The sequence below is a fragment of the Oxyura jamaicensis genome, chromosome 7 (assembly GCF_011077185.1).
Source record: "Oxyura jamaicensis isolate SHBP4307 breed ruddy duck chromosome 7, BPBGC_Ojam_1.0, whole genome shotgun sequence".
NCBI lineage: Eukaryota > Metazoa > Chordata > Aves > Anseriformes > Anatidae > Oxyura > Oxyura jamaicensis.
Window position 1 is genome coordinate 23,218,402 of NC_048899.1, and position 22,917 is coordinate 23,241,318.

Below are 22,917 nucleotides of genomic sequence, written 5' to 3' on the forward strand. Positions count from 1 at the left end.
CCTCCTGCCCCTCGTCTCCCTCCTGCCCCTCGTCTCCCTCCTGCCCCTCGTCTCCCTCCTGCCCCCCGCCGGGCACCCGCAGCTGCACAGGGACAAGACAAGGACCCACCCCAGAGCCTGCCTGAGCGCACGGCACGGGGCAGAAGAGGATGCGATGCCCTAAAGCCCCTTTCACCCCCTTGCAGGCACCCCGGCAGCAGGGCGTGGGGTGGGGGCTCTGATCCAGGCCGCCCCCAGCTCCCAGCCCAGCCCCGTGGGGCCAGCACCCTGCGGTGCCTCGCAGCACCCCCGAGCCCAGCCCCGGGGACCCCCTCCTCACCTTTCCCAGCTGCTGGGGAGGCCGTTCTCAGCATTTACAGAGGGTCAGAGAGTTCCTCCCCAGCATCACAGGGGGGTGCTGACCCCATGCAGCCCCCCCATGCCCCACGTCTCACCCAGGGTGGGGAGAGCCCCCCCCGTCCCAGCGGCCTCCCCACCCACCGTGCTCCGCCGCGGTGTCGGTGGGAGCTACCCCCTCCCCAGCAAGCAAAGCGTGATTAATTACAGAGTAAGTCATTAATATTCACAGCTAATTAAAGATCCTTATCATGAATAATGAAGCTCAGGCTCCAAATTATGGGACACGGATGGCAGGGGGGGGGGGAACGTGGGGAGAGGGGGCTGCAGAGGTGGAAAGCTGTGGGGCAGGGAACAAGGGGTGCAGAGGTAACCTCGGTGGGGGGTTTGGGGAGCGGTGGGGGGCTGGGGGTGTAGGGGGGCCCCTGGACCTGACCATGTCCTGCTAGGGGATGCAGGAGCTGGGCAGTGGTATGGGCACAAGGGGGTCCGGGCAGGGGCTGGGCTGGGGCCGCGTGGCCCCTGCAGAGCATCCAGAGGGGAGGGCAGCGGCACTTTGCCTGAGCTCCTGTTATACAAATGAAAGGTTTCTAGTGGGAAAGACTCTGGGAGAGTAATACATCTCCCATATTGATCGCAGGCCAGGGACCAAGGCACGGCTTAAACAGTAATTGATTTCTAGCCGCCGAGATGTGTTGGGGAGCATTGATTTAACAGCACTGCAGACACACTGCTACTAATCTGATTAAAGTATTTAGCAGAAATGTTATTCTTTAAAAAAAAAACACAGGGAGGTGATGGCGCTGCCTGGGGCAGGGGGGCCTGAGCCGGGGCGGTGGATCCAGGGCACAGGCTCCTGGTGCATCCCAGCACCCCGCCGGGGGTGGCTGCGCGCCCGTGCCCCCCGTCGGTGGCAGTGCCTGTGGCACACATCTGTAGCCAACTGTGCTCCCAGCCCTGCCCTGGGAGCTGTCAAGGACGCGTGCAGACGGAGCAGGCAACACGTGTGCAAGCGCTCAGCCAGCTGCCAGAGCCCCGACGTGCCAGGCAGGGCCACCAGCTGCCCTGGGGACAGCGCGGATCCCACGAGGAGCTGGGTACGAGGAGGGGACCCCCAGCACAGGGACCACGGCGCTGCTCCCGGCCACCCAGCGTCCCCCTGCCTGGCCTCGGGTGGTCAGTGTGTGTGTCAGGAGCTCTTGCACACCATGCCCATCCCGTCCCCTTGCACGGTGCAGGTGGGGATGGGTGCTGCCCAGGTGGGAACAGGGCTCTGCAGCACCGATCCCAGCTCCGATGAGAGGCACCGGCTGAGCGGGTGGAGGGGCTGCTCTCCCCCCGTGCCATTCCCATCACACACATCAGCCCAGTTAATTAACATGCGATATCAAACAAATAAATTATTCCTGCTTCCTATTGATTCTAATTTACTGGCCCCTGGAGAGCCCGGGCTCGTTTATCCCACCTGTCACCCCTGCTTAGCAGCTGCGCTAACATCTGCCCCGCTCCCCTCACCTCTCCTGCTCCTCCGCCTCGGGGCAGAGCCCGGCACGGCCGGGGGGCTGCCCCATGTCCCTGTCCCTCCTGGGGACCCGTCCTGTGTTGTGTGGCCTCCCAGGCTGGGACCCAGCCCCGGGGCATCCTTGCCTCCCTGGCAGGATGGCAGGCGGATTTCCCCTCCGTCCTGGGGAGATCCATCACTGCCAGCGCACCGGCCTCTGCTGTCTGATGTCTGCCTCTTCTGTGCCAGCCTGATCAAAGCCAGGGCTCCTCCCAGCTCCCTCCCTGTATTGATGCCGGATCGATGCATCGATCCTGCCCAGCTGCTGACTGCACAGCTCTTTGCTCCCAGCCGGGCTTGTCTGGGGGATCCCGCAAGGCACAGGGCCCCGGCACACTGAGCACGGCAGGGCTCGGCTCACGGCCGATGCCGGGCTCCCAGGCACGATGGGGACAGCTGCCAGCCCCTGGTGGCCAGGATCACCTGCTGCCCGGGTCTGGGCACTGCCCAGCCATGGATCCTGGTCCTGCAGGGCTCCCCTGCTCGGCGCTGCCTGCGCGGGGCTGCCCTTTGGCTGGCAGCACCCGGGTTTGCACGCAGCAGGGCAGGGCGCAGGGTGCGTGTGCCTGCCCGTGGGATGCTCTGGGCAGCAGCTTGCAAGCAGGGGTGGATGAGCCCAGCCCAGCTCGGGATTGCTCCCAGACATGCCGTGACAGGAGGAGCTGGAGGCCGGCCAGGGACACAGGACAGGGTCACCAGCCCAGCATGCGTGCCTGCCTGCTGCTCTGCGCTCTGGTGCTCTCCAGCGCTGGCTCTCCTCTGGTTGGAAGCTTAAATCCAGCCAGGCCAGCAGCCAGCAGCAGGCTGCTTGCTGGCCTCGGCTGAGCCTGCCCAAAGCCTCTAAAAGCTGGGACAGGGACAGCCAGCACCTGGCTGGGGGACCCCACGGCCACTGCCCAGCCCCATTTTGGGAAGGCACCCGCAGAGCTCTGGAGATGCCCAGCAGAGTCAGGGGACCCTGCTGAGGCCCTGATGCACCCGTCCCTCCCCAGACCCTTGGTTATTCCCCAGCTGCTCTCCTCCTGCAGAAACCCAGGCAGCCCCAGCCCCGTGACCGTGCTGAGGTGAGGCAGAGCCGAGGTGAGGCTGCACCGAGCCCTGCTGCCAGGCGGCTCGGCTCAGCGAGATGGGTGCCTCTCCCAGCCCACGGGATTCATCCCGGCAGCTGCCAGGGCTGCGGAGAGCACCTACACGCCTGGAGCTGCCAGCCTCCCCCTGCGGATGCTGCAGGGCACTCATCGTGGGGTGCCCTTCGTGGGGTGCCCTTCGTGGGGTGCCCATCATGGGGTGCCCATCGTGGGGTGCCCATTGTGGGGTGCCCGTGCCGGGGTGCTGTCCTGGCACGGTCCCGCTGGCAGCACAAGCGGGCGCGTGGGAGGAGCGGCTGGCAGCGCGGCAGCCGGGAGATAAGCTCCCCTCTCATCCTCATTGTGTGTGACGGGAGGGAGATTTATGGCTCCAAGCTGCGATTTGTGCGCGGCTCAAGCACACGGTATTGATCACTCCTGGTTGCTCCCGCTGCTCCCTCGCCTCCCCTGGCAGCCCCTCCTGCCTCAGCCCTGCCTGTTAACTCTTCCTGACCTGGGGCTGGGACGGGCTCCCCCCTGCTCCGCTGCAGCCAGGGCACCCACACAGCCCGACTCTCCCTCCCCAAGCTCCCTCGCAGCCACGCTGTGTAGCTCTCTGATGAGAAAGTCCCACGGAAATGGGGTGCCAGGGCCCTTCTCCCAGGAGAAGAGCAGGGCTCAGGGAGGCGAAGGCAGGGGCGGTTTGGTGGCGCTGGCAGCGGGGACATCACTTGGCAAGGGGTGAGGCTGGAGGAGCAGGGCTGGTGCCAAAGGGTTGGGGTGCCAAAGGGCTGAGGGTGGTGGGCAGCGATAAGGGGACAGCACACAGGGGATGGGGTCGTGGTGCCAGGGAGCGGTGCTGAGCACACAGGGATGGCACGTGGGGACAAAGGGATGGCACCTCAGGGACAGGGAGCGATGGCCATCGGTGGCCAAGGGCGCACGGACAGCAGGGGGCACGGAGCAGGCCCCACGGGGCAGGTGCTGAGGGGATGGGGCTGGGGGCAGCCGGGGGGGGCTGGGGAGGGGTGGGGATGGGGACTGCGGGTGCCTCTGCAGCAGCAGCAGGAAACGATGTGTGAAATGAAGAGTTCCTGCCCAGTGCCCAGAGGGAGCGAGCAGCATACTGAGCAGGGGCTGGGGAGGGGGGAGCCGCAGCGGGGTGCACCGTGAGGGGGTCCCCAGCACTGCACGGGGACCCTGGCTGCAGGGGGGTGCTCCACAGCACGAGGCCGTGCCCCTCCTGGAAGGGAGGCAGGACGGGGGCTCCTGGCAGTGGGCGGCTGCTGTGGGGACCCCAAGGATGGAGGTTTGGGGGGGCGCAGCCCTGCTAGATAAAGCCCTCTCCCCCCCTCCTCTCCGTGATGCCCCAGCCCCGACTGCCCGCACCCCCTCCCCGCTCGCTGGTTTCCTGCTGCTCCGCGGAGATAATTAAATCCGCTATTTCGGCAGGTTCCGCATCCCCTGCCAGGCGGATCCGCAATCAGCGCCGAGTGCCCGGGGCTCCCCCCCACCTGCGTCCCCCCCCCGACCTCCTCACCCCCCCCCTACCAGCCCCCACTCCGGGCACCTTGTCCAGCCTCCCTCCTGCCTCACTCCCTGGCCCTCCCCTTGCCTGGCAGCACCCTCGGGGGCACCCATGGGTGCTCACGGGAGGACAACAGGCTCCTCTCCGGTGCCGGTCGCATCCCCCCCCAGCTCCGGGCGCCCTGGGGGTCACAGCCCCCCGCTGGCTCCTCTGCGGGGCTTGGCCCTGGGGCCGGAGGGATCAGCCCCTGCTCCCCATCCATCCCCGTGTCCCAGTTTATCGTCTCCCCGCGGCACCGGGGGAAGCTTTAAATAATCCACCGGTGTGAGCTCCAGCACAGGGGCTGCCGCAGGGCGCGCGGAGCCAGGCGGCGCCTGGGTGGCAGAGATAGCGGTGCTGTCCCCAGTGTCACCCTGCCGACCCCAGTGCTGCCCCGAGCCTGCTGGCACCTCCTCCTGAGAGGGAAAAGGGTCGGCGTTCACAGAGGAAAGGCCCTGAGAGCATCAGCCCAGCAGAGGCGGGAGGTGAGCAGGGTGCCCGGGGACCCCACAGCCAGCCCTGTGCCCTGCTCGTGCCCTCACCTGCTGCTTTCCCCCCGGCCTCCTGCACAGGATCCTGCACAGGACTGATTCCTGAGGAGGCCTGTTGTTAAGCTGGCAGCTCCGGCTGCAAATTCAGATCAATAATTTAAGGGGGTAAAACTATTAATAGAACATTAAAATACCCACAGATGTCTGAGGCAGGGAGGTCGGAGTGAAGGTCGGGGTGCCCAGGCGGCAGGAGACGTGACACCAGGTCCCTGTGCTGGGGATGGAGAAGCCAGGACAGGCAGCACCTGGGGACCAGCCCCGCCACAGCAATGACCCCATACAAACCCCACAGCACCCTGCGGCTGGGCAAAGGGGTCTCCAGGGGGAGCGGGGTGGAGGAAACACCGCTGCACCAGCGCCTTTGGGCTCCTCCTTTTCCCCTGCTGGCGGGTGCTGCAAGCTGCCCCGCAGAGCTGCCCGTGCCCACCTGCACGCCCGGAGCTGGCGCACAGATCCTCACCGACCCGATGCCCCAAAGCCCTCCTGCACCCCTGCAGCAGCCCCCGCAGCCCTCAACACCCTCTGCACCCTGCTCCTGGCCTGGCTGGTCTCAGCTCAGTGTAGGACCAGGCTCCCCCACGTGCCGTGGGGCTCGCAGGAGCTGTCACGCTGTCACAGCGAGAGCTGCTGCAGCCCGGCTCATTTCGGGAGGATGAGTGCCGGTCCCACGCTGCCCAGCCCTGGGAGGGCCCCCCCAGGACGCAGGGAAGGTTGATTTCGGGGAGATTAACCCTGCGCCGCAGCGGGACGGGAAACGGAGGTAACGCTGCTCATCCGAATGGAAGGAACAACAGCCCCGTGAGGGGAATGGATAAAAATAGGCTGACATTTACCTGCCTGCAGGGCGGGCAGTGGGCACGATGGCAGGGCCATACTCGCAGCGGGACGCAGGCGTCCTGCCTGAGCTGCGGGGGGACGCCGTGCGTCCTGCCCAGGGCTTTTTGGTGGCTGCCCCAGGACCCTGTGTGCCCGCAGCAGCCCCTGAGCATCCTCCTGCCATGGCACTGGCGTCTCCCGGCCATGCGGGAAGCTCCTCGCAGGGCAGCCATCCATCCCACCGCTGTTCACTGCTGGCCTCGCTGCTTGCCCTCGCCACGGGTGGGAAGGGTTAACGGCTCTGAAAGTGGAGCCTCCCCATCCTCCCCCTCCGCTGTGTTTTACAGGCCGGAGCTATTAACAGGAAATGTTCCTATCAGCACCATTGATCCCCTTGTTTACAGCCCCGTAATCCTCACTCTGTTGACTCAGGAGCCAGGAGGAGAAGGGGAGGAGGTGGCTGGCTCTGGGCATCGCCTCTGCCCTGCCTGCGCACCGGGACGCGTGCCCGGGCCCTGCAGCACCCGTCTGGGCACCGGTGTCCCCGGTGGGGACAGAGCAGGGTGAACGACGGTGGCCCTGTGGCGTGAGCCTGGCCATGTCCCCGCGGTGGCCTCCTGGCCCCCTCCAGCTGCGTGACACCTGGCCGCGGGCCCCGTGCGGCAGCAGCGCTTTGTTCTCATTAGTGCGATGAGCGGAGCCGTCACGGACAATTAGGGCCCCCCCCGCCACGCAGCGCTGCAGCTGCCGTGCCAGCAGCGGCTGCCAGCCCGGGGAGCGCAGCACGGTGGCAGCAGGCACCCCGGTGGAGGAAGCGCAGGATGGGTTGAGGCTGCGGGTCATGTCCCATCCCTGCTGGGCTCTGACCCAGGTGGAGCCATCCCAGGGCTGTGCTCCCCAGCCCAGCCTCTCCCCGCAGCTCCCAGCCCTGCCCGAGCATCCCCAGCCCGGCTGCGCACAGCCCCACCAAGCCACACGTCAGGGCTGTGCCTGCAAAACCTGCCCCCTGCCTGCCGTCCCCGTCCCCAAATCCAGGTCACCCCCCCCAGGGTGCCCCGTGCCCATCCCTCCCTGTCCCCCAGACCCCCTCCACCACTCACGGTCTGGAAGTCGCTGCTGGTGCACTCCTCGCCCCCAAAGGTGCAGCACACCAGCATCTCGCCCAGCTCCAGCTGGTGGCCCACGCGCCCGTAAAACTCCTCCAGGTCGAAGGGGCGGCTCTTCTCCTCCTCGCCCAAGTCCAGCTTCCCCTGCAGGGCCACCAGCGTGCTCCGCTCCGTGCCCTCGGGGGCCAGGGGCCGGCCGGCCCCGTCCAGGAGCCCCAGCAGCTCCCCGGCCCAGTACAGGTCGTGGCCGGAGAGCTGCGAGAAGCGGGCAGGGTTGAGGTTGCAGAAGGTGACGGCGGGGAAGGTCTTGTTGCGCGTCGTCTCCTCCTCCAGCTGGGTGCTGTGGGGGTACTGGAAGTACAAGCCCACGCACTTGGTGTAGGCGTGCACGAGGAGGCCAAGCGAGCCCAGGAAGGCCAGCAGCCAGAGCAGGTTGCGGGCGGTGTAGCGCTGGTGCTGCAGGACGTGCCGGATGCCATGCAGCGTGCAGCGGCGGGCGAACTCCTCCAGGCTGTACGGCCGCTGCCGCGGGGCTGCGGCTTCGGCCGCCGGCTCGGCGAGGTGGGCACGGCACACGGGGCGCCCCGCGGGGCAGCCCTCCAGGTGGAGGGGCGCCGAGGGCCGGGCGGGCACCCAGGGGCGCGGGGGGAGCCCGCGGGGTTCCTCCGGCCACATGCTGTGCGGGTGAGCGCGAGGGAGCAGAGGAGGTTTGAGCGCTGGGCGGGCGGCGTGGCGCTGCACCCTGCCCGAGCGGGGAGGGCAGGAAGCTCGCTAAGTGCTGAGCCCACAGACGTACTTAGCCATCCGGAGCCGGAGACTAAAGCATCCCTGGAAACCTCGGGGCACTCTCAGCCCATGTCCCCCGGGGTGTGGGGCAATTAGCTGCCTTCCTGCCTGCTTCTTCCATCTCCGTGCACTTAGCGCGGGCTCCCCGGGGGGCAGAAGTGGGCAAACGCCTCGAGTCTCCCTGCCAGGACGTGGAGAAGGTGCCCAGGCAGGGCCGCACCGGGGTTGGGAGAGGTGTGGGGGTGCGTGGGGGTAACATCCCTGCGGGGAGGTGGCCGTGGGTACGCGGGGTCCCCAGGAGCCCCAGCTCTGCAGGAGCACAGCTCCAAGACATTGGGCTGACACTGAAGAACTGCAGAACTGGTGTCACCCCTGGCACATCTCCTGCACCTTTGGGCCCACCCACAACCTCCCCAAAGCCTGCAGTGGGGTCAGGCATCCATGAGCACGGGGCTCTGAGGGTGGCATCACTGCTGTGCCACCGCAGTGTGGTGGCTACCGTGAGGCCAGGAGCTCTGTCACGGTGCTGGGGCCGCATCCCTCAGCCCAGAGGCGTGCAGGCAGAGGCAATATCTTTGATTAGCCCAGTGATACAGCTGCAGGAAACACAGCTGCTTGCGAGCACAGAGAGAAGCGCCTTCATGCCCAAAAGCTTATCTCCCTTTCTGAGCCGTTCCTTTCTGAAGCATCTCAGCTGGTCTAATAAAAGGTATTGCCTTTCCCTATCAGGCTCGCCATGCGTGCATCCACCTGGCCAGATCCAGCACGGCTTTACTGGCAGAGGGAGCGCAGGGCTGAGCTGTGCCCGAGGGGCAGCGGGGATGTAAAGCTGTCGGGGGGCTGCTCCCCACACCGGGTGCAGGAGGCTGCAGGAAGGGCAGACAGGGAAAGGAGAGGGTCGGGATGCCCAGGCACAGGGAGGAGGTGGTGCCCAGGCCCAGGGGCTGGAGGGAAGCGCAGGGCCTGGGCTGTCTCCCGTGGGTGCTCAGCCCTGGCCTGGCACCCAGCCGCGTCCCGGAGCAGAGCACAAAGCTCTGCGGGCGCTGGGGTTCACGGGCCTGCGATGCTGGTCCTGCCCAGCTGCGTTCCCGTGGCCTGTGCTCCCCAGCACAGCTCTAAATCCATTAGCTTTGCATAATTAGATTTTTCTCAATTACCAGATTATGATAATTAACAGCTCATTTGTAGGAGGCAGTGCCTAATCCCAGCATCGCGCCTGGCTGGGCGCCAGCCTGGCTCGCGAGGCTGTGGGCACTGGGGGCAGGCAGCCCGGGGGATGCCCCAGCACCCTGCGTGCCCGGGACCCCCGAAACCTCCCCGCCACCACGGAGCAGCCAGCACGCACCTCCCCTGCGCTGCCCGGCCTGGATGGAGGGCTCAGAGCCGTGGGGACAGTCCCCGGCAGTGGGGCTGTGACAGCCCTCGCAGGGCCAGCATCCATCCGCAAGGGCAGCAGTGGGGACTCGGGAGCGGCTCAGCACCCACGTGGCTCTGGAGGTGCAGAAAACATCCTGCAGCATCTCCTGCAGCCGGCCGCCACGGGAAGCCGCAGGAGGGGTTAGCTTCATGGGCTGGGCTGGAGTGGCCGCAGTCATTAAGGGGGGTTGCTAATGAACTTTCCTGGTCAATAACGCTGCTGAGGAAGGACAGGAGAGCCGGGGAGGGGGAGGCGGCAGGCAGTAAGGTACCAATCTTCATCATGGGGAGGCAGGGCAGTCCAGGCAATTACTGCCCATCAACAGAGCTTCATCCCTAGTGAAATAATAGAACAAATATTAAGAGAAAAATGCTTCTGAGGACCTCGAGGGCAGGGGAATGGGGAGCAATAAAGATGTGCGTGGAGATCACAAAGAATAAATCTGCCCAGTCCAACTTGATTGCCTTTTTTGGGTAAAATTGCTAAATGAATCGATGGAGAGGAGACAAGAGGTGTGATATATCTGGCTTTTATTAAAGCGTTTGATGTAGTATCTCACGGAATTAGTTCCAGTTGGCGGGGACAGCCAGCCCTCGCCCTCGGGAGGCAGGGGGACGGGGCAGCCCTGGCGCACACGGGGAGCGCGGTGGCATTGCTCCGCCACACGTGCCGCAGCTCCTGCTCTGTCACCCGGGGACCCAGCCCCGATGGCCCCAGAGCGGGGGGCTGGTGGCCAGCACCACTGCTGCCCACTGGGGGCCACCGCCTCCACGTGCCCAGTGCCACCCTGCGGCTCCGGGGCCGTGTCCCTGCAGCATCACCAGCTTCCCCCGGTGCCCCTCATCTTTGGGGCTGCAGAGGAAGCTGTGCTACGAGGCGCATCCGCAGCAGTGCCAGGAGCAGCGTCTCCCCGTCCTGCTGTCTCCTCTCCCCCCGCAGCCCGGCTTCTCCCTGCACCAGCCTCCCTCCACCTCCTCCTGCCGGTGCTAATCCCCTAATCTGCGCACAGCAACGACTGCCGGCGTGGCACGGTGGCTGCTTCTCGCAGGCCCAGACAGCTGAAATCTGCATTCCTCCTCTTCCAAATCCCGGCTCCCTTATCAGCAGCAGGTATCAGGTGAGCCAGGCACCACCTCCCTCCGATAAACCCATGTTTCATTTTGTCCTATTTCCATTTTATCTCCGAGCCTGCAATTATCGCTCATCTCACCGCACGCCGGGCTGCCTTGACGTGCAGGAGCGGCGCGGGCACCTGCCTGGCGGGCAGCCCTGGAGCGCAGCACCCTGCGGGCGGCACCGGGGCGGCCGGGGGCAGCGGGGGGTGCCCCGGGGCGAAGCCTGCCCTCCGCTCGCTGCCACCCCGTCCCCAGCTGCCTTCCCTCCAACCTCGCGCAGCGGCAGCGATGGGTTCTCTCCCTGCGAGCCAGATGTGCTGTGCGGAGCACCAACACCCGTGACAGTTGTTGTGCTTCTCGGCGTGAAGGCATCAGATGTCTGCGTTAAAACAAAGCTCTCCACTTAATTACTCAGGCTGATAATTCAGCGCGTGGAGGCGGCTCTGGCTGAGAGCAGAGGGCTGGATCACAGCTGGGACTGGAGAGCCTTGGAGTGCACATTAATCCCGGCTCTCACAGCCCTGATTAACGGTGCTGGAAACCTGCCCACCCCGCTCGTTCCTGGAGGAAGGGTCCGACCGTAGCACCCACCGGAGGGGCCTCTGTTTCCCCTCGGGCGGGCATCTGCTGGGCCAAAGCATCTCGGCACCTTCAGGGTGAGGCGACCCAGGGCGTGGGGACCTCGGCTGCCTGGGCGCACCCGTCCGTGGCACCTGGAGGCAGGGATTGGGGTCCCCCTGGGCAGGGAGCTGGACCAGGCAGAGCACCCCTGGGTGCAGGCTCTGGGGTCCAAGCTTCCAGCTCCTGGTGCCTGCATTTCTGGCTCCCCAGCACCGTCCCCGCGGGGCCCCAAGGGTTAAGCTGTCATGTATTCAGGGCCACGCGCTGGCCAGGAATTACACTTTTATCGGCACGCGGCGCTGCCGCTGCTTGAATTGGGACTGGGAACTCTATTTCCGAGCTCACCCAAATTATTCTCGAAGAGATAAAGCGCGGTGCAGAGCAGCGCCGGCGCTTCATTAACATTCCCCAGCCCATTCAGCTTTAAACGAAGATTGCCTGCCTCGGAAAATGATAAAATTGAACATGTGAAGCAGGGCATTATGTTCCATCAGCCGATATTATTTCCCACGCAGGGGCCGAGCGGAGACACAAACAGCTATTTATGCAGCGCCTGGCCGAGCCGGGAAGCAGGCAGACGGGTGCAGGGGGTGAGGGGGTGTCCGGGGGGGTGCCCCCTGCCCATCCGTGGGCATGTGAAGGGCCCCCCGCAGTGTCCCCTGTCCCCGGGTTTGGATGTCCCCAGGGCCACAACCCTGCCCTGTGCATTGAGGTGGGGAAGGGGCTAGGCAGTGTGTGGGGTCTCAGCAACCCAGCGTGCGAGGCTGGAGGCCTCCCAGCTCCCTGCCCCGTGTGGTGGCCACAGCAAAGCCCCCCAGGGGAACAAATCCCCCCGTGTCCCCTGCTAGGGCCAAGTGAGAAGGGTGCTGGGGTGCATGGATGGATGCTGGGGTGCCCGGGATGGGTGCCACGCGGGGCCGGGCGCGGGGAGGCAGGTGTCGGGGAGCTGAGGGCTGCGCAGGAAGGCTCCTGGGGCTGCAATTGGATTTTGCTTGGCCGTGCCAAGCCTATCGATCCAGCGGTAATTAAAGTCGCTCCAAAACCTGACTCATATTCAACCTTGGGAGGAAGGAGCTTCTCGGAGAAACAGCCCCTGCTCCCTGTGCGCCTCCCCAGCACAGGGTGGCCGTCCTGGGGCTGCCCTGGGACAGCTCTGTCCCCCTGGGTCCCAGGGCAGCAGCACCCCATCAAGTGATGTCCTGGCTGGTGTCCCCAGCACTGCACAGCCCCTAAGTGACCCTGACGAGTGTCAGCCCTTGGAGAGGGGGGTCTGCTTCAAGCCCTGCTGACCAGCTGGATTTTACAGCCTAGGATTAGCTCTAGCTGTTGCCTCTTTGAGCCTCTGAGACACATCCCTGGGATGTGGGGGTGCTCCCTGCCCTGTCCCCATTGTCCCTTTCCGTTCCTGGGTCCCAGGGTGCTGGGGGGTGCATCAGGGGATCTGTGTGTGTGTGTGTGCGTGTGTGCAGGGCTCCCTGCACGCCCAGCCCTGCCGCCAGCCCCGCTGCTATTCCCGGTATTTCAGCAGGTTGGGACAGGCGCTGAGGAGGGGCGGCTGCCATTCAGCGGGGCCCCACGAACCCACCCAGAGCCCTGCAGGAGCTCAGGGCCGGGGGGACCTGGGGGCCGTGCCAGGGAGGGTGTGCGGGACCCCCTTGGCAGGGGTCCTGGGGGGCACAGCATCCCTTCAGGGCCTGGAAGGGCAGCAGCTGGGCTGTGCAGCAGGGAGGTGGCTCCATCTGCAGGACATGGCCCTGGCCAGGAGCCCCGCAGTTTGGGGGCTCCAGGGCCCCCTCGCCAGCACAGCTGGAGCTGGCGGCAGGTCCAGCCGCGGCCAGAGGTCCCGTGGGGTTTTCTGCTCCTGGGGGGGCCCAGACACCCCTCACCCAGGCAGTGGGGAGGCGGCACGGCGCTGGGAACGCGCATCGGGTGCTGGGTGCCGGGGTGACCCCATCGTCCCCACCAGCCACTTAGCATGCGTGGGGACAGCGGGCTGGGGACGCGCCATGTGCCAGCACGCACCGGCGCGGCGAGGCAGCCAAGGACGCCCGCTCCTCCGCTCCCACCAAGGGCATCGCCTGCGCTCTCCCCGCAGCACCCGCACCGCCAGCAGCACCCACCCTGGCAAACGGGGGGCTGCCCCCCTCACACCCCCCCGGGACCCCTCCCGCTCGCCCGGCGCCCCCAGCCCGCCCCCAGCGCGCCCCCCCTGCTCCCCGCTCCCGAGGGGCCCGGGGCACCCCCAGCTCCGCTGCTCCGGGAGCCGTCGGGGCGGGGGGAGGCGGAGCCGGGCCGGGCTCCACCCCGACCCCCGGCCCACATAGGCCGGCCGGGAGGGGCCCCAAGCCCCCTGCAGCCCGCGCCATCCCGGGGGCGCACGGCGGAGCGCGGCGGCCGCAGCCTGGAGCCCGCGGGGCTGGGGACCCCCCCGGTGCGCCCCGTCCCGTCCCCCGGTGCGGGGATGCTGCGGCAGCGCTGCGGGCGGCTGCTGGCCCAGCTGGAGCGGGCGCTGCAGCTGCTGGAGCTGGGCGGCAGCCTGGAGGAAGGTGGGAGCGAGCGGCCCCTGGGTTGGGGTACCCGTAGCGTGTGGGGTGGGGGTTTGGGGTCGGTCACCGTGCCGCTCGCTGTTGCCCCCAGACTACATCCGCATCGCACGGTGCTTCGAGGCGACGCGCCAGAAATGCTGCCGGCTGGAGCAGGACGGGCGGCGAGCCCGCGAGCAGCTGGCCCGCGCCGAGGCCGAGCGGGCGGCGCTGGAGGTGAAGCTCAAGCACGCCCGCAACCAGGTGGAGGTGGAGATGAAGAAGCGGCACCGAGCGGAGGCTGAGCTGGAGAAGCAGGTCAGTGGGGCCAGCAGCGGACAAAGAGGGGTACCAGGGGGTGCCCTCGCCACTGCCCCGTTTCTTCTTGCAGGAGCGCAGACTGCAGCTGGTCTTCGAGTGGCTGAAGCGGGAGCCGTGGGGAAACGGGGAGCAGCGCTCTGTCCTCAGCGCCCTGGCCGGCCGGCGCCTCGGGGCGGCCCTGGCAGCGGGCAGGAGGTGAGCAGGGCTGGTGGCCAGGGTGGCCCTGTGTCCCCTGACCCTCTCCTCTGTGCGGCTGGGTGGGCTCGGGACACGCTCAGGCTCTGCGGAGGTGCCCCAGGTGCTGGCTGGGGTTTGGGGGCGCCCCGGCTGCGCTGACCCCCAGCTCTTCCCGCAGGTCATCCGCGGTGGACGACTCGTGCCAGTCTCTCCTGTCCCAGTCGGACATCAGCTACGACCGCACCGAGGACGACGTGGTAAGGAGCGACCCCGCTCCCTGTCCCGTTTGGGCACAAGTCCCGGGGCGCTGCTCGCCCCACGCGGCCCGGCCGGCCCCCAGCACCTCCTCTGCCTTCCAGGACGTCGACATGACGGTGGTGCGGGCCCTGAAGCGCAAAGCCCAGGAGAGGCAGGTAGGAGGGGAACGTGGGGCACGCCGGCACCCGGCCCCCTCCCTCCCCGCGCAGGAGGCTGGCAGGGGGGTTAGCGTATTGGCAGTGGGCCGTGAGCGTCGTCTCTCAGCAAACCTCCCGCGATCGATAGGAACTCCATTACCCTGTGCCGCGGCCCAGCTGGGCTCCTCAATAATTCATCCCCGTGTGCGGGCATCCTGCGCGCAGCTCCGCTCGCAGCTCTGCATTGCAGGCCTGGCCTGCCCCTGCCCCAGCTCGGGGCCCGGGTCCCCACGGTACCCGGTGTGGGGCAGGTGGCGCAAGGGCACAGGGTGCGACCGGCACCTTCCGTGGGGCTGAGAACGCTCCTTTGGGGCTCTTGGTGCGTGGATGCTGGGGGCCTTGAGGGCCAGAGCCAGGCAGGGGGGCCCTGCCCACCTTTCACCCCCTCCATCTCTGTCCCCAGCGTGTGTCCCTGGCCCCGCAGATCGGCCCCGTGGTGGTGGCAAAGCGACACCGCTCCTCTGTGGCACCCCCGAGCACTGTGAGTAGGGACCCCAGCGCCCTGGGCAGGGCTGGGGGGCGGTGGGGATGGAGGGCCCCGGTGCCAGAAGGACACGGGGATGCATCCTTTGGTCCTGCAGGGCTGCGAGGGCTTGGGGTGCACCTCGGTCCCCTCAGCCCCTGTCCCCCTCTCCTGGGTGACAGCACCCCTGGCCGTGCAGGACCACGGAGCTCATGGGGAGTGCTGTGGGGCTGCAGCCAGGCACATCCTCACTGCCCCCCCAAATCAGCAGGTGACCGTCCCCCCTGTGCCCCCTCCTGCTGAGGTCCCGGAGCCTGCTGGCAGCCTCCCGCCCGCCGTGCTGGTGCCACCCCGCCGCTCTCGCCAGGGACACCGCGTCTCCACGCGTGCAGGTCGTGGACAGGGGGACATGGGCGGGTGGTGAGCTGCTCAGGGGGGTGTGGGACCAGCCTGGGGTGCTGCCATCACCGGAGAGGGAGGAGATCTGCTGGGGGATGTTTGCCCCCAGCGTGGTGGGACTGGGGTCCTCTGGATGTGCCAGGAGGCTGCAGGGGCTCCCTGGGATGGGGGAAGCCTCCCAGGGTCCCCTGCCTCTGGGGTCCCCTCCACTGCCTCCTCTCTGCAGAGCTGACCACAGTGTGGGGTGCCAGTGAGGATTCGGGTGGCCGTACCCCGGGGCAGGACGGCCACACCAGGGACAGCTCTGCAGGGCAGCCAGCGCCAGCCCCCTTCGCCTCCCCTCCACCGAGCCTCCCGCAGCCCCAGCACCAGTTCACCTCCAAAACGGTGCGTGCCCACCTCTGACCCCGGGGCCCGGAGGAGGGATGCAGGGGGGTGCTGACCCACTTTCCCCGCACCAGGTCATCCGCCCCGAGCCGTGCGGTGCCTGCGGCTCCCGCCTCCGTTTCGGGAAGGCCGCCCTCAAGTGCCGCCAGTGCCAGCTGCTGCTGCACGCCAAGTGCCGCCCGCGCTGCCCCGGGCCCTGCGCGCCCCGGCCTCGCCAGCACGCCTGGCCCCGCGAGGTGAGGGCGGGACGGGGTCCCTGCGGGCCGGGGCGTGATGTGGGGCTGGGGGCCGGGGCCACATAGGTCTGGCGCTGCCCTCCCCTCTCCTCGTCCTCCCCAGGGTGTCCTGGCCGACTTCGCGCCCCCGACGCCTCCGCTGGTGCCCGCGCTGGTGGTGCACTGTGTGACCGAGGTGGAGACACGGGGCTTGGCCGAGGTAGGGGACGCGGCGGTGACAATATGGGGGCGGTGAGGCCGTGCTCCCCACGGGGCTGAGCCCCTCCGCGCCCCCAGGCAGGGCTGTACCGGGTGCCGGGCGCCGAGCCGCTGGTGCGGGAGTGGAAGCAGAGGCTGCTGCGTGCCGGCAGCGCGCTGCCTGCCCTGGGCGCCGTGGCCGACATCCACGTGGTGTGCGGGGTGCTCAAGGACTTCCTGCGGGGCCTCAAGGAGCCGCTGGTCACCTTCAGCCTGCACCCGGCCTTCCTGCGGGCCGCCGGTGAGCGGGGGGACGAGCAGGGGCTCGGGGCGGGTTTGGGGCCGCTCCTCCGCTAACAGCCCCGGTGTCCCCGCAGACATCCCCGATGAGACCGCCTGCAGCACGGCCCTGCAGCATGTGGTGGGCAAGCTGCCCCCGGCCAACAGGGACACGCTGGCCTTCCTCATGCTGCACCTGCTCAGGTGAGGGGCTCGGGGGGCCTTGCGCCCACCTCCCTGTGCCTGATGGCGATGGGATCGCCTGGCGATGGGATCGCCGTGCCCGGCAGCACGCTCCCCCCGTGCCCCCTCGCAGGGTGTCGCGCAGCCCCGACTGCAAGATGGATGTCCTCAACCTGTCCCGCGTCTTCGGCCCCACGCTGGTGGGGCACAGCTCGGCCAACCCCACGCCGCTCACCATCATGGAGGACACGCCGCGGCAGAGCAAGGTGAGGGGGCCCCCAGGTGCCGGCGGTGCCCCGGGTGCTGCCGGCAGCCCCGGGCTCTATCCCTCCGTGCCCAGGTGGTGGCTCAGCTCCTCGCCCTGCCGCCCGACTTCTGGAGAGGCTTCGTGGGGACGGAGCAGGAGAACCTGGTGCCGACGCCTGCCAGCGCCCCGGACCCAGGGGGTGAACGCGGTGAGCCCATGGGACCCCCGCCCTCCCCCCGTGCTTGCAGTAGGGCTGGGGTGCAACACTATGACCCCAAATCTGCCTTCTGTCCCACAGAGCCCCTCTGCCGCCCCGTCGCCTCCCCGGAGCCCCACGCGGGGCAGCTGAGCCCCCCCGGGACCTGCTGCCTCCCCAGCGCCCTGCGGAGCTGCGTGGGCACGGCCGCACGGCCCCCGTGAGTGCTGCTGGAGGGGGGTGGGGGGAACCAAGGGGGAAAAGACTTGTGGCCCTGACTCATCTCCTCTCCCCCAGGCAGGGGGCAGCCCCCGGGAAGGTGGGAAGGTTCTTCCCCTCCCCGGTGTAGCTGTGCTCCCCGGGGACGGAGCTGGCAGCGAGGAGGAGGACGAGGAGGAGGAGGGAAGCCTGTGGCAGCGAGCAGCGTGGGACGGCGGTGCTGAGCTCGGGGCTCACGGGCTGGTCTGTGTTAAATGTTTGTATTAAATGCTTGTGTTAAATGTTTGCAGCAAAACCAGCCTGGCTGTTCCTGGCGTCCATCCCTCCCTGTGCCGGGAGGGCGCTGGGGCTCACTGGCAGGATGGGGCCCAGGCGCTCAGGGAGCAGAGCCGCGCTCCCTTCATCGCGGGTGAGCAGCCCTCCCTGCGCCACCACCGCCTGGGTGGGCAGGGGGAGGACAGGCAGGGTCCCCCTGCAGCGAGGGGCCCCTGTCAGCCCAGATGTTGGCCTCAAGTAATCAGAGCCGCTGGGGCAGGACAACCCTAAGCGCTTCCAGACTTCCTGGCACCTCCGCTGAGGCGCCTTTAACTCCTTCCTCCCCTCCGGCACAGAGCTGCAGCACAGCGGAGGTGTGCGGGGGGGAGCCGGATGGGGCAAGGGCTTGCCTGCCCTGCAGCAGGGCTGAAAACTGCCCCAGAAACTGTACTAAAAGCCAGGGGGGCTGTGGGATCAGGAGAAGAGAGAACTCAAGTACGGTCCTGACAGCGAGCAAGGCTGCTGGCCCAGTTTCCCTCCACGCAGGGGTGCTCACCAGAGGGCACGGAAATTAGCACATCCAAGGCAGAGGCAAAACTGGAGGAGTTTTAATGTGCTTAAAGTCAGGGAGCAGCTAATCCCCGCCCAGGACCACAGCAGAGCTGGCACGGGAACGCACAGGGCTGGGAGCGAGGATTTGCTGCAAATCCGCCGAGCTGGGGTGGCGCAGGATGGGCGGAGAATCCCTAATGCGGTGCACGAGGCGTGATGGGCCCTGGGCAGGCCGGGGCTTCGGCACAGAGCCCCGCAGCACGGGGAGAAGGCACGGAGATAAGGGCAGCGCTGTCACTGCCCCGTGCCAGGATCAGCACGGCCCTGCCTTCAACAGAAGCAGGTTTTTCCAACCCACGTAGCCAGCAAGGCGGCAGATCTTGGCAGAGAAGTCAGATGATGGTTCCGTGCCCTGCGGCCACAGCTGGTAACGAGGGCAGGCACGCAGGGAGCCCCCCCTCCATCCCGGGGGGCCCCCAGGAGGGCAGGGGGCTGCTGCCATCGCTCAGCACTGCTCCTGCACAGGTCCCAGCCTGCCGGGAGCACGCTGTGCTGGGCTGCCTGCCCTCCTGGCCGCTCTCCTGGCTCGCACAGCCTTGGGGGGATGGAGGTGTTACGGGGCGGCTGCAGCTCCCTCCAGGAGCAGCAGCGGTGGGAAAAGGCTCGGTTGCCCCAGCCCTCTTGCCCAGTGCCCCGAGGACAGCCTGGTGCTGCTGTCTGCCCCGTGGGATGCAGGAGCCCAGCTCGGGCTGTTACAATCCCGCTGTTGACATCGGGAGTCTCGCAACAGGGTTGTGCTGGGTGGGGTGCCGAGGCAGAGCAGGCACATTCAAAGCTCCCTTGCCTCTTAGGTGGGTCAAGTTAGGTGGGTCAAGACTCCTACTTAGGTATTGGACTCGATGATCCTTAGGGGTCCCTTCCAACCCAGGATATTCCATGATTCTAAGACCTGCCCAAGAACTGCAGACACCAGCTGGGGGAGAATCTGGCAAGGGGTACCAAGCCCTCGGGGGCGAGGCCATGGTGGTGGTGCCCTTTGGTACCGAAGCACCCGAAGCTCAGGCCCTGAGCCGCCCCAGGCAGCGGGAGCTCCCTGCGCAGGCTCGCAGCAGCTGGCCTGGAGCCGGGGCCACACACTGTCCCCAGGTTTCACCCAAATCCCTGGGCTCCGAGAGAAGCAGCAAGCGAGGCTGATGCTCACCAGCTTTAATGTCTGTCTGGAGCAGGAATCAGGCACTTGCAGGGCTCCTCACCTGCCCCCCGGGGGGCTGGGGACCCCCAGGAGGTGACAGAGGCCACCCCAGCCCAGCCAGCAGCGAACTCAGAGGATAATCTGGTTCTTGTAGCTGCGGCTCAGCTCCTTGTGAGGAAGGACGATGGAGTTAAGAATAACAACCTCGGCAGGGATGGTGACGCTGCAGCCTGCGGGGAGAGCATGAGGGGGGCAGGAATAGGGGAGCGGAGCCTGCCCCATCCCCTGGAAGCCAGGCTGCAGCTGGGACTCACCCAGGATGGTGATGGAAGGGGTGAGGCGGCCATCCCTGAAGAGGGTCTCGCTGTCAATCTTGGCATAGGGGTCGTTGGGGTTGGGGTCGCTGGGCGTTCCTTCAACCCGGGCCCAGCGCCCGATGGTGCTGTCCCAGCCCACGATGGTGTTGAGGACGCAGGTGTGGTCCTGGAGGGCAGGAGGGAGCAGTGATGGATGAGAGGAGCAGCAAGGTGCCGGGGGGGACACCCCCTCCCTCGGGTAAGCCCTACTTACGTGCAGCGAGGCCCCGTGGAGGACGATGGACTCGCGCACACGCACGCCGGCTCCCACCGTCACCCCCTCCCCGATGGAGACGTTGGGGCCCAGCTGCGGGGCAGAGGGACACGATGAGGTCAGGTCACGGCGCCCTCAGCCCCGCAGGGTCCCCCGGCACTCACCACCGCCGTGCTGTCGATGGAGGCCGTGGGGTGGATGTACACGTTCCCTGCAACACAAGGAGGGTGTCAGGGAGGCAGCTCCCGGGAGCACTGGGCTCTGTGAGCGAGGCAGGACCTGCCCCGGGGGTCCCCTTCCTCCTCTGGCTGCGTGGGGCAGCTCCTAGGGCCATGGGGGGATGTCAGAGGGGTACCTCGGATGATGGGGCCTCCAGGTTTGTTCTGGGCCAGCCTCTCGGGGTGGGTTTGGCTGTACCGGTTGAGGTAGAGGCGGCTGGCGTAGATAGCAGAGCTGGGGGACAAAAAGCAAGACCATCACTGTGTCTGTAGCGCCCTCGGGGCAGAGGGTCCAAATTCAACGCCTGCCGCCCCCACCCACAGGGCACCCTCCTCTCCCACTCGGTGCTCCGGCTGCCCCAGCCCGTACCCAGCCGATTTGATCTGGCTCCAGAAGCCATCGGTTTTGTAGACATAGAGCTTGCCGCTCCCAGCCAGCGCTGTGAAGACGTCCTGCTCCAGCCGGATCACTTCTGCGCGCTGCCAGCCATTGGAGTTCTCCTCTCTGCAAGCGAGAGGGCCGTTAGCCACCCACCCCGGCCACGGACCCCTGCACACCCCAAATTTAGGGGCTCCTTGGCCGTGGGGCTCTTCCTAGACTCCTTCCTGGCCGTGCACTTCTCCCCAAAGGCAGGGACGGAGTCGCTCTGCCGGCTGAAACACGCTCTGGGCCAGAGGTGGATGGTGCAAGGGCTGCACCTGGCCCAGGTAGGCGTAAGTGCTGGATCCGGCCCGCACTGCACAGCCAGGTTTTCGCAGGGCGGAAGGGGAAGCAGAACGCTCCCCGCTGAACAGCCTCGGCCCCGCGTCCAGAGCTGCATGAGGATGGGGTGGGAGGAGAGGGAGGGAGAGGGGGAGCCTCAAGCTGGCCAGGAGGAGACACACAGAGGACAGCCTCGCGGGGCTGGAGCGGGAGGAAAGCACGCGTTACTGCCAGGCACGACCCAGCACAGAGAGCAGCCAGCGCAGACACAGAGGGGCGGACTTACCCAAGGTAAGGACAGCTGGTGCAGGACCAGGAAACAAGTGAGTGATGGCAGAGGAGGAGAGAAGATAGAGAAAGAATGGAGGATGAGCGTGCCGCTGCAGCCCCGGGGAGCAGTGGGGTGGGAGGGACGCAGGGCGGGGGGGCTCTCACAGCGCTAGCTCCTGCTGGTTCCGCTGGAAGACCTCGCCGATGTGCTGGAAGATGGCGGGCGTGAACAGGTAGATGCCGCAGTTGATCACCTCGCTGACGAACGTGCTGGGCTTCTCAACGTAGTGCTGCACCTGACCGAGGGGGAGACGCGAGGGCTGGGGCACAGCACCGCCTGCAGGAGCAGCGTGGCACCCACCCACCCCCTGCCCCTCGCGTACCTCCTGCGTGTCGGCGTTGGCCACGATGCAGCCGTAGTTCAGAGCCTGCGTCCTGTTGGCCTGTGGGGCGAGGCCCTATGAGCGCTGGCGGAGCAGCAGGCGTCCAGACGGGGCCCGTCCACAACCTTCTGGCCGAGCCCAGGGCAGAGCACCGCTGCTCCCAGCCCCGCCACTCACCGTGGTGCCCAGGATGACAAAGCTGTGCGCGTCCCCGTGCTGCTGCCTGAAGTCCAGCATCTCCTGCAAGGGGAACTCGGAGCACACGTCCGCGTTGAGCACGAAGAAGGCCTCGGTGCCCCCCGAGAGGATCTGGTCTCGGAAGTGGTAGATGCCACCGCCCGTGCCCAGCGCCGCGTACTCCTGGAGATACCTGCGGGGCACCGGGGCCAAGGGGAAGGGAGTGGTGGGGACAAGGTCGAGTGTGCTTAGAGCGGGAAGCTGCCAGGGGAAGGCGGCGGGGGCAGTGCAGCCGGGCACCCACCTGATGGGGATCTTGAACTCCTGCTGCGCCGCCACCAGGAAGCGGCTGAGGGCCTCGTGGGGCTGGTAGAAGCCCATCAGCAGGATCTCCTTCACGCCGGGCACCTGGGGGGCGCAGCGGGGAGGGCAGCGCTGGGACCGGGCACCCCTTTACCCCAGGTCCCCACTTCCCCCTGGCTGTCCCCTTTAACCCTGATACCCCCATTTCCCCCCATTCCCCCCAGCCCCCCCTTTCCCCTATACCCCCGTGTCCCCCCGTACCCTGGCGCACGCCTCGATGTGGTGCTGCACCATGGGCACTCCGGCCACGGGGAACAGCGGCTTGGGCACCTCGAAGGACAGCGGCCGGAACCGGGTGCCTGCGGGCAGGGCAGGGCAGGGCAGGGCGGCCGTCAGCGGGGCCGGGCCGGGCCGCTCCCCGCCCGCAGCCCCCAGCGCTCACCCTTCTGCGGGCCCCCGATGAGGATCACGGCCTTGAGCGGCATCGCGGCGCGGCCCGGCCCGGCTCGGCCCCCCCCGGCGCTGCCCGGCCCGGCGCTGCCCGGCGCTTCCGCACACGTGTGGGACACGTCACCGCGCCGCGCCCGCACCGCCCGCCAGGGGGCGGCTGCGGGGAGGGTGGGCGGGGCTTGGCCGTGAGGGGGCGGGGCTATGCGGGGTGGGCGTGGTTCGGTCGTGAGGGGGCGGGGCTCGGGGTGGGCGGGGCTCGCGGGCTTCGCGGGCGCGCTGCAGCCGCGCGGGGCCCACGCGCGTGTCAGGGCGCTGCAGGAGCGCGCCTCGGGGCTCCACGGAGCCTTTCTGCCCCGTGACGGCAGCCCCGCGCCCCAGGAGCGCTCCCCAGCCCCAGCCCCGCGCCCCAAGAGCGCGCCCCAGCCCCAGCCCCAGCCCCGCGCCCCAGGAGCGCTCCCCAGCCCCAGCCCCGCGCCCCAAGAGCGCGCCCCAGCCCCAGCCCCAGCCCCGCGCCCCAGGAGCGCTCCCCAGCCCCAGCCCCAGCCCCAGCCCCAGCCCCGCGGCCCTGGCGCCCCCCCCCCTCCGCCCGCCGCCCCGGCCACGCACGCCCCGGGCTCAGCCCGCAGTAACAGCGCAGAGA

The 22,917-nt window shown here is 67.7% G+C and overlaps 3 protein-coding genes across 5 annotated transcripts; 1 reads left to right on the forward strand and 2 right to left on the reverse strand.

Annotated features, from left to right (window-relative positions):
* Positions 1-4,404: 4,404 nt before the first annotated feature.
* On the reverse strand, positions 4,405-7,794 carry LOC118169569 (acid-sensing ion channel 1-like). Its single transcript, XM_035330924.1, has 3 exons — positions 7,635-7,794; positions 6,999-7,595; positions 4,405-4,428 (listed from the first exon to the last, which is right to left on the reverse strand). Exons 1-3 carry the CDS (start codon positions 7,677-7,679, stop codon positions 4,405-4,407), a joined length of 666 nt encoding a protein of 221 aa, XP_035186815.1. The 5' UTR covers positions 7,680-7,794.
* A 5,487-nt stretch (positions 7,795-13,281) lies between these two features.
* On the forward strand, positions 13,282-17,502 carry LOC118169691 (rac GTPase-activating protein 1-like). 2 transcript variants are annotated; one of them, XM_035331196.1, is made up of 16 exons: positions 13,282-13,489; positions 13,581-13,783; positions 13,857-13,981; positions 14,142-14,220; positions 14,323-14,376; positions 14,822-14,899; positions 15,150-15,273; positions 15,507-15,667; positions 15,742-15,903; positions 16,007-16,102; positions 16,180-16,381; positions 16,458-16,563; positions 16,676-16,808; positions 16,883-16,997; positions 17,088-17,205; positions 17,301-17,502. In XM_035331196.1, the coding sequence occupies exons 1-16, from the start codon at positions 13,405-13,407 to the stop codon at positions 17,332-17,334; spliced, it is 1,875 nt and encodes a 624-aa protein (XP_035187087.1). In that variant the 5' UTR covers positions 13,282-13,404; the 3' UTR covers positions 17,335-17,502. The 2 variants fall into 2 exon arrangements, with proteins under 2 accessions (XP_035187087.1, XP_035187088.1); XM_035331197.1 differs by having other exon boundaries at positions 15,153-15,273.
* Positions 17,503-19,200: 1,698 nt separating this feature from the next.
* On the reverse strand, positions 19,201-22,409 carry GMPPA (GDP-mannose pyrophosphorylase A). Of its 2 annotated transcripts, XM_035331204.1 has the most exons (13): positions 22,270-22,409; positions 22,089-22,186; positions 21,829-21,932; positions 21,525-21,717; positions 21,348-21,407; positions 21,130-21,260; positions 20,981-20,995; positions 20,362-20,496; positions 20,129-20,226; positions 19,938-19,984; positions 19,774-19,866; positions 19,518-19,686; positions 19,201-19,433 (listed from the first exon to the last, which is right to left on the reverse strand). In XM_035331204.1, the coding sequence occupies exons 1-13, from the start codon at positions 22,310-22,312 to the stop codon at positions 19,333-19,335; spliced, it is 1,287 nt and encodes a 428-aa protein (XP_035187095.1). In that variant the 5' UTR covers positions 22,313-22,409; the 3' UTR covers positions 19,201-19,332. The 2 variants fall into 2 exon arrangements, with proteins under 2 accessions (XP_035187095.1, XP_035187096.1); XM_035331205.1 differs by lacking the exon at positions 20,981-20,995.
* Between the last annotated feature and the right edge of the window lie 508 nt (positions 22,410-22,917).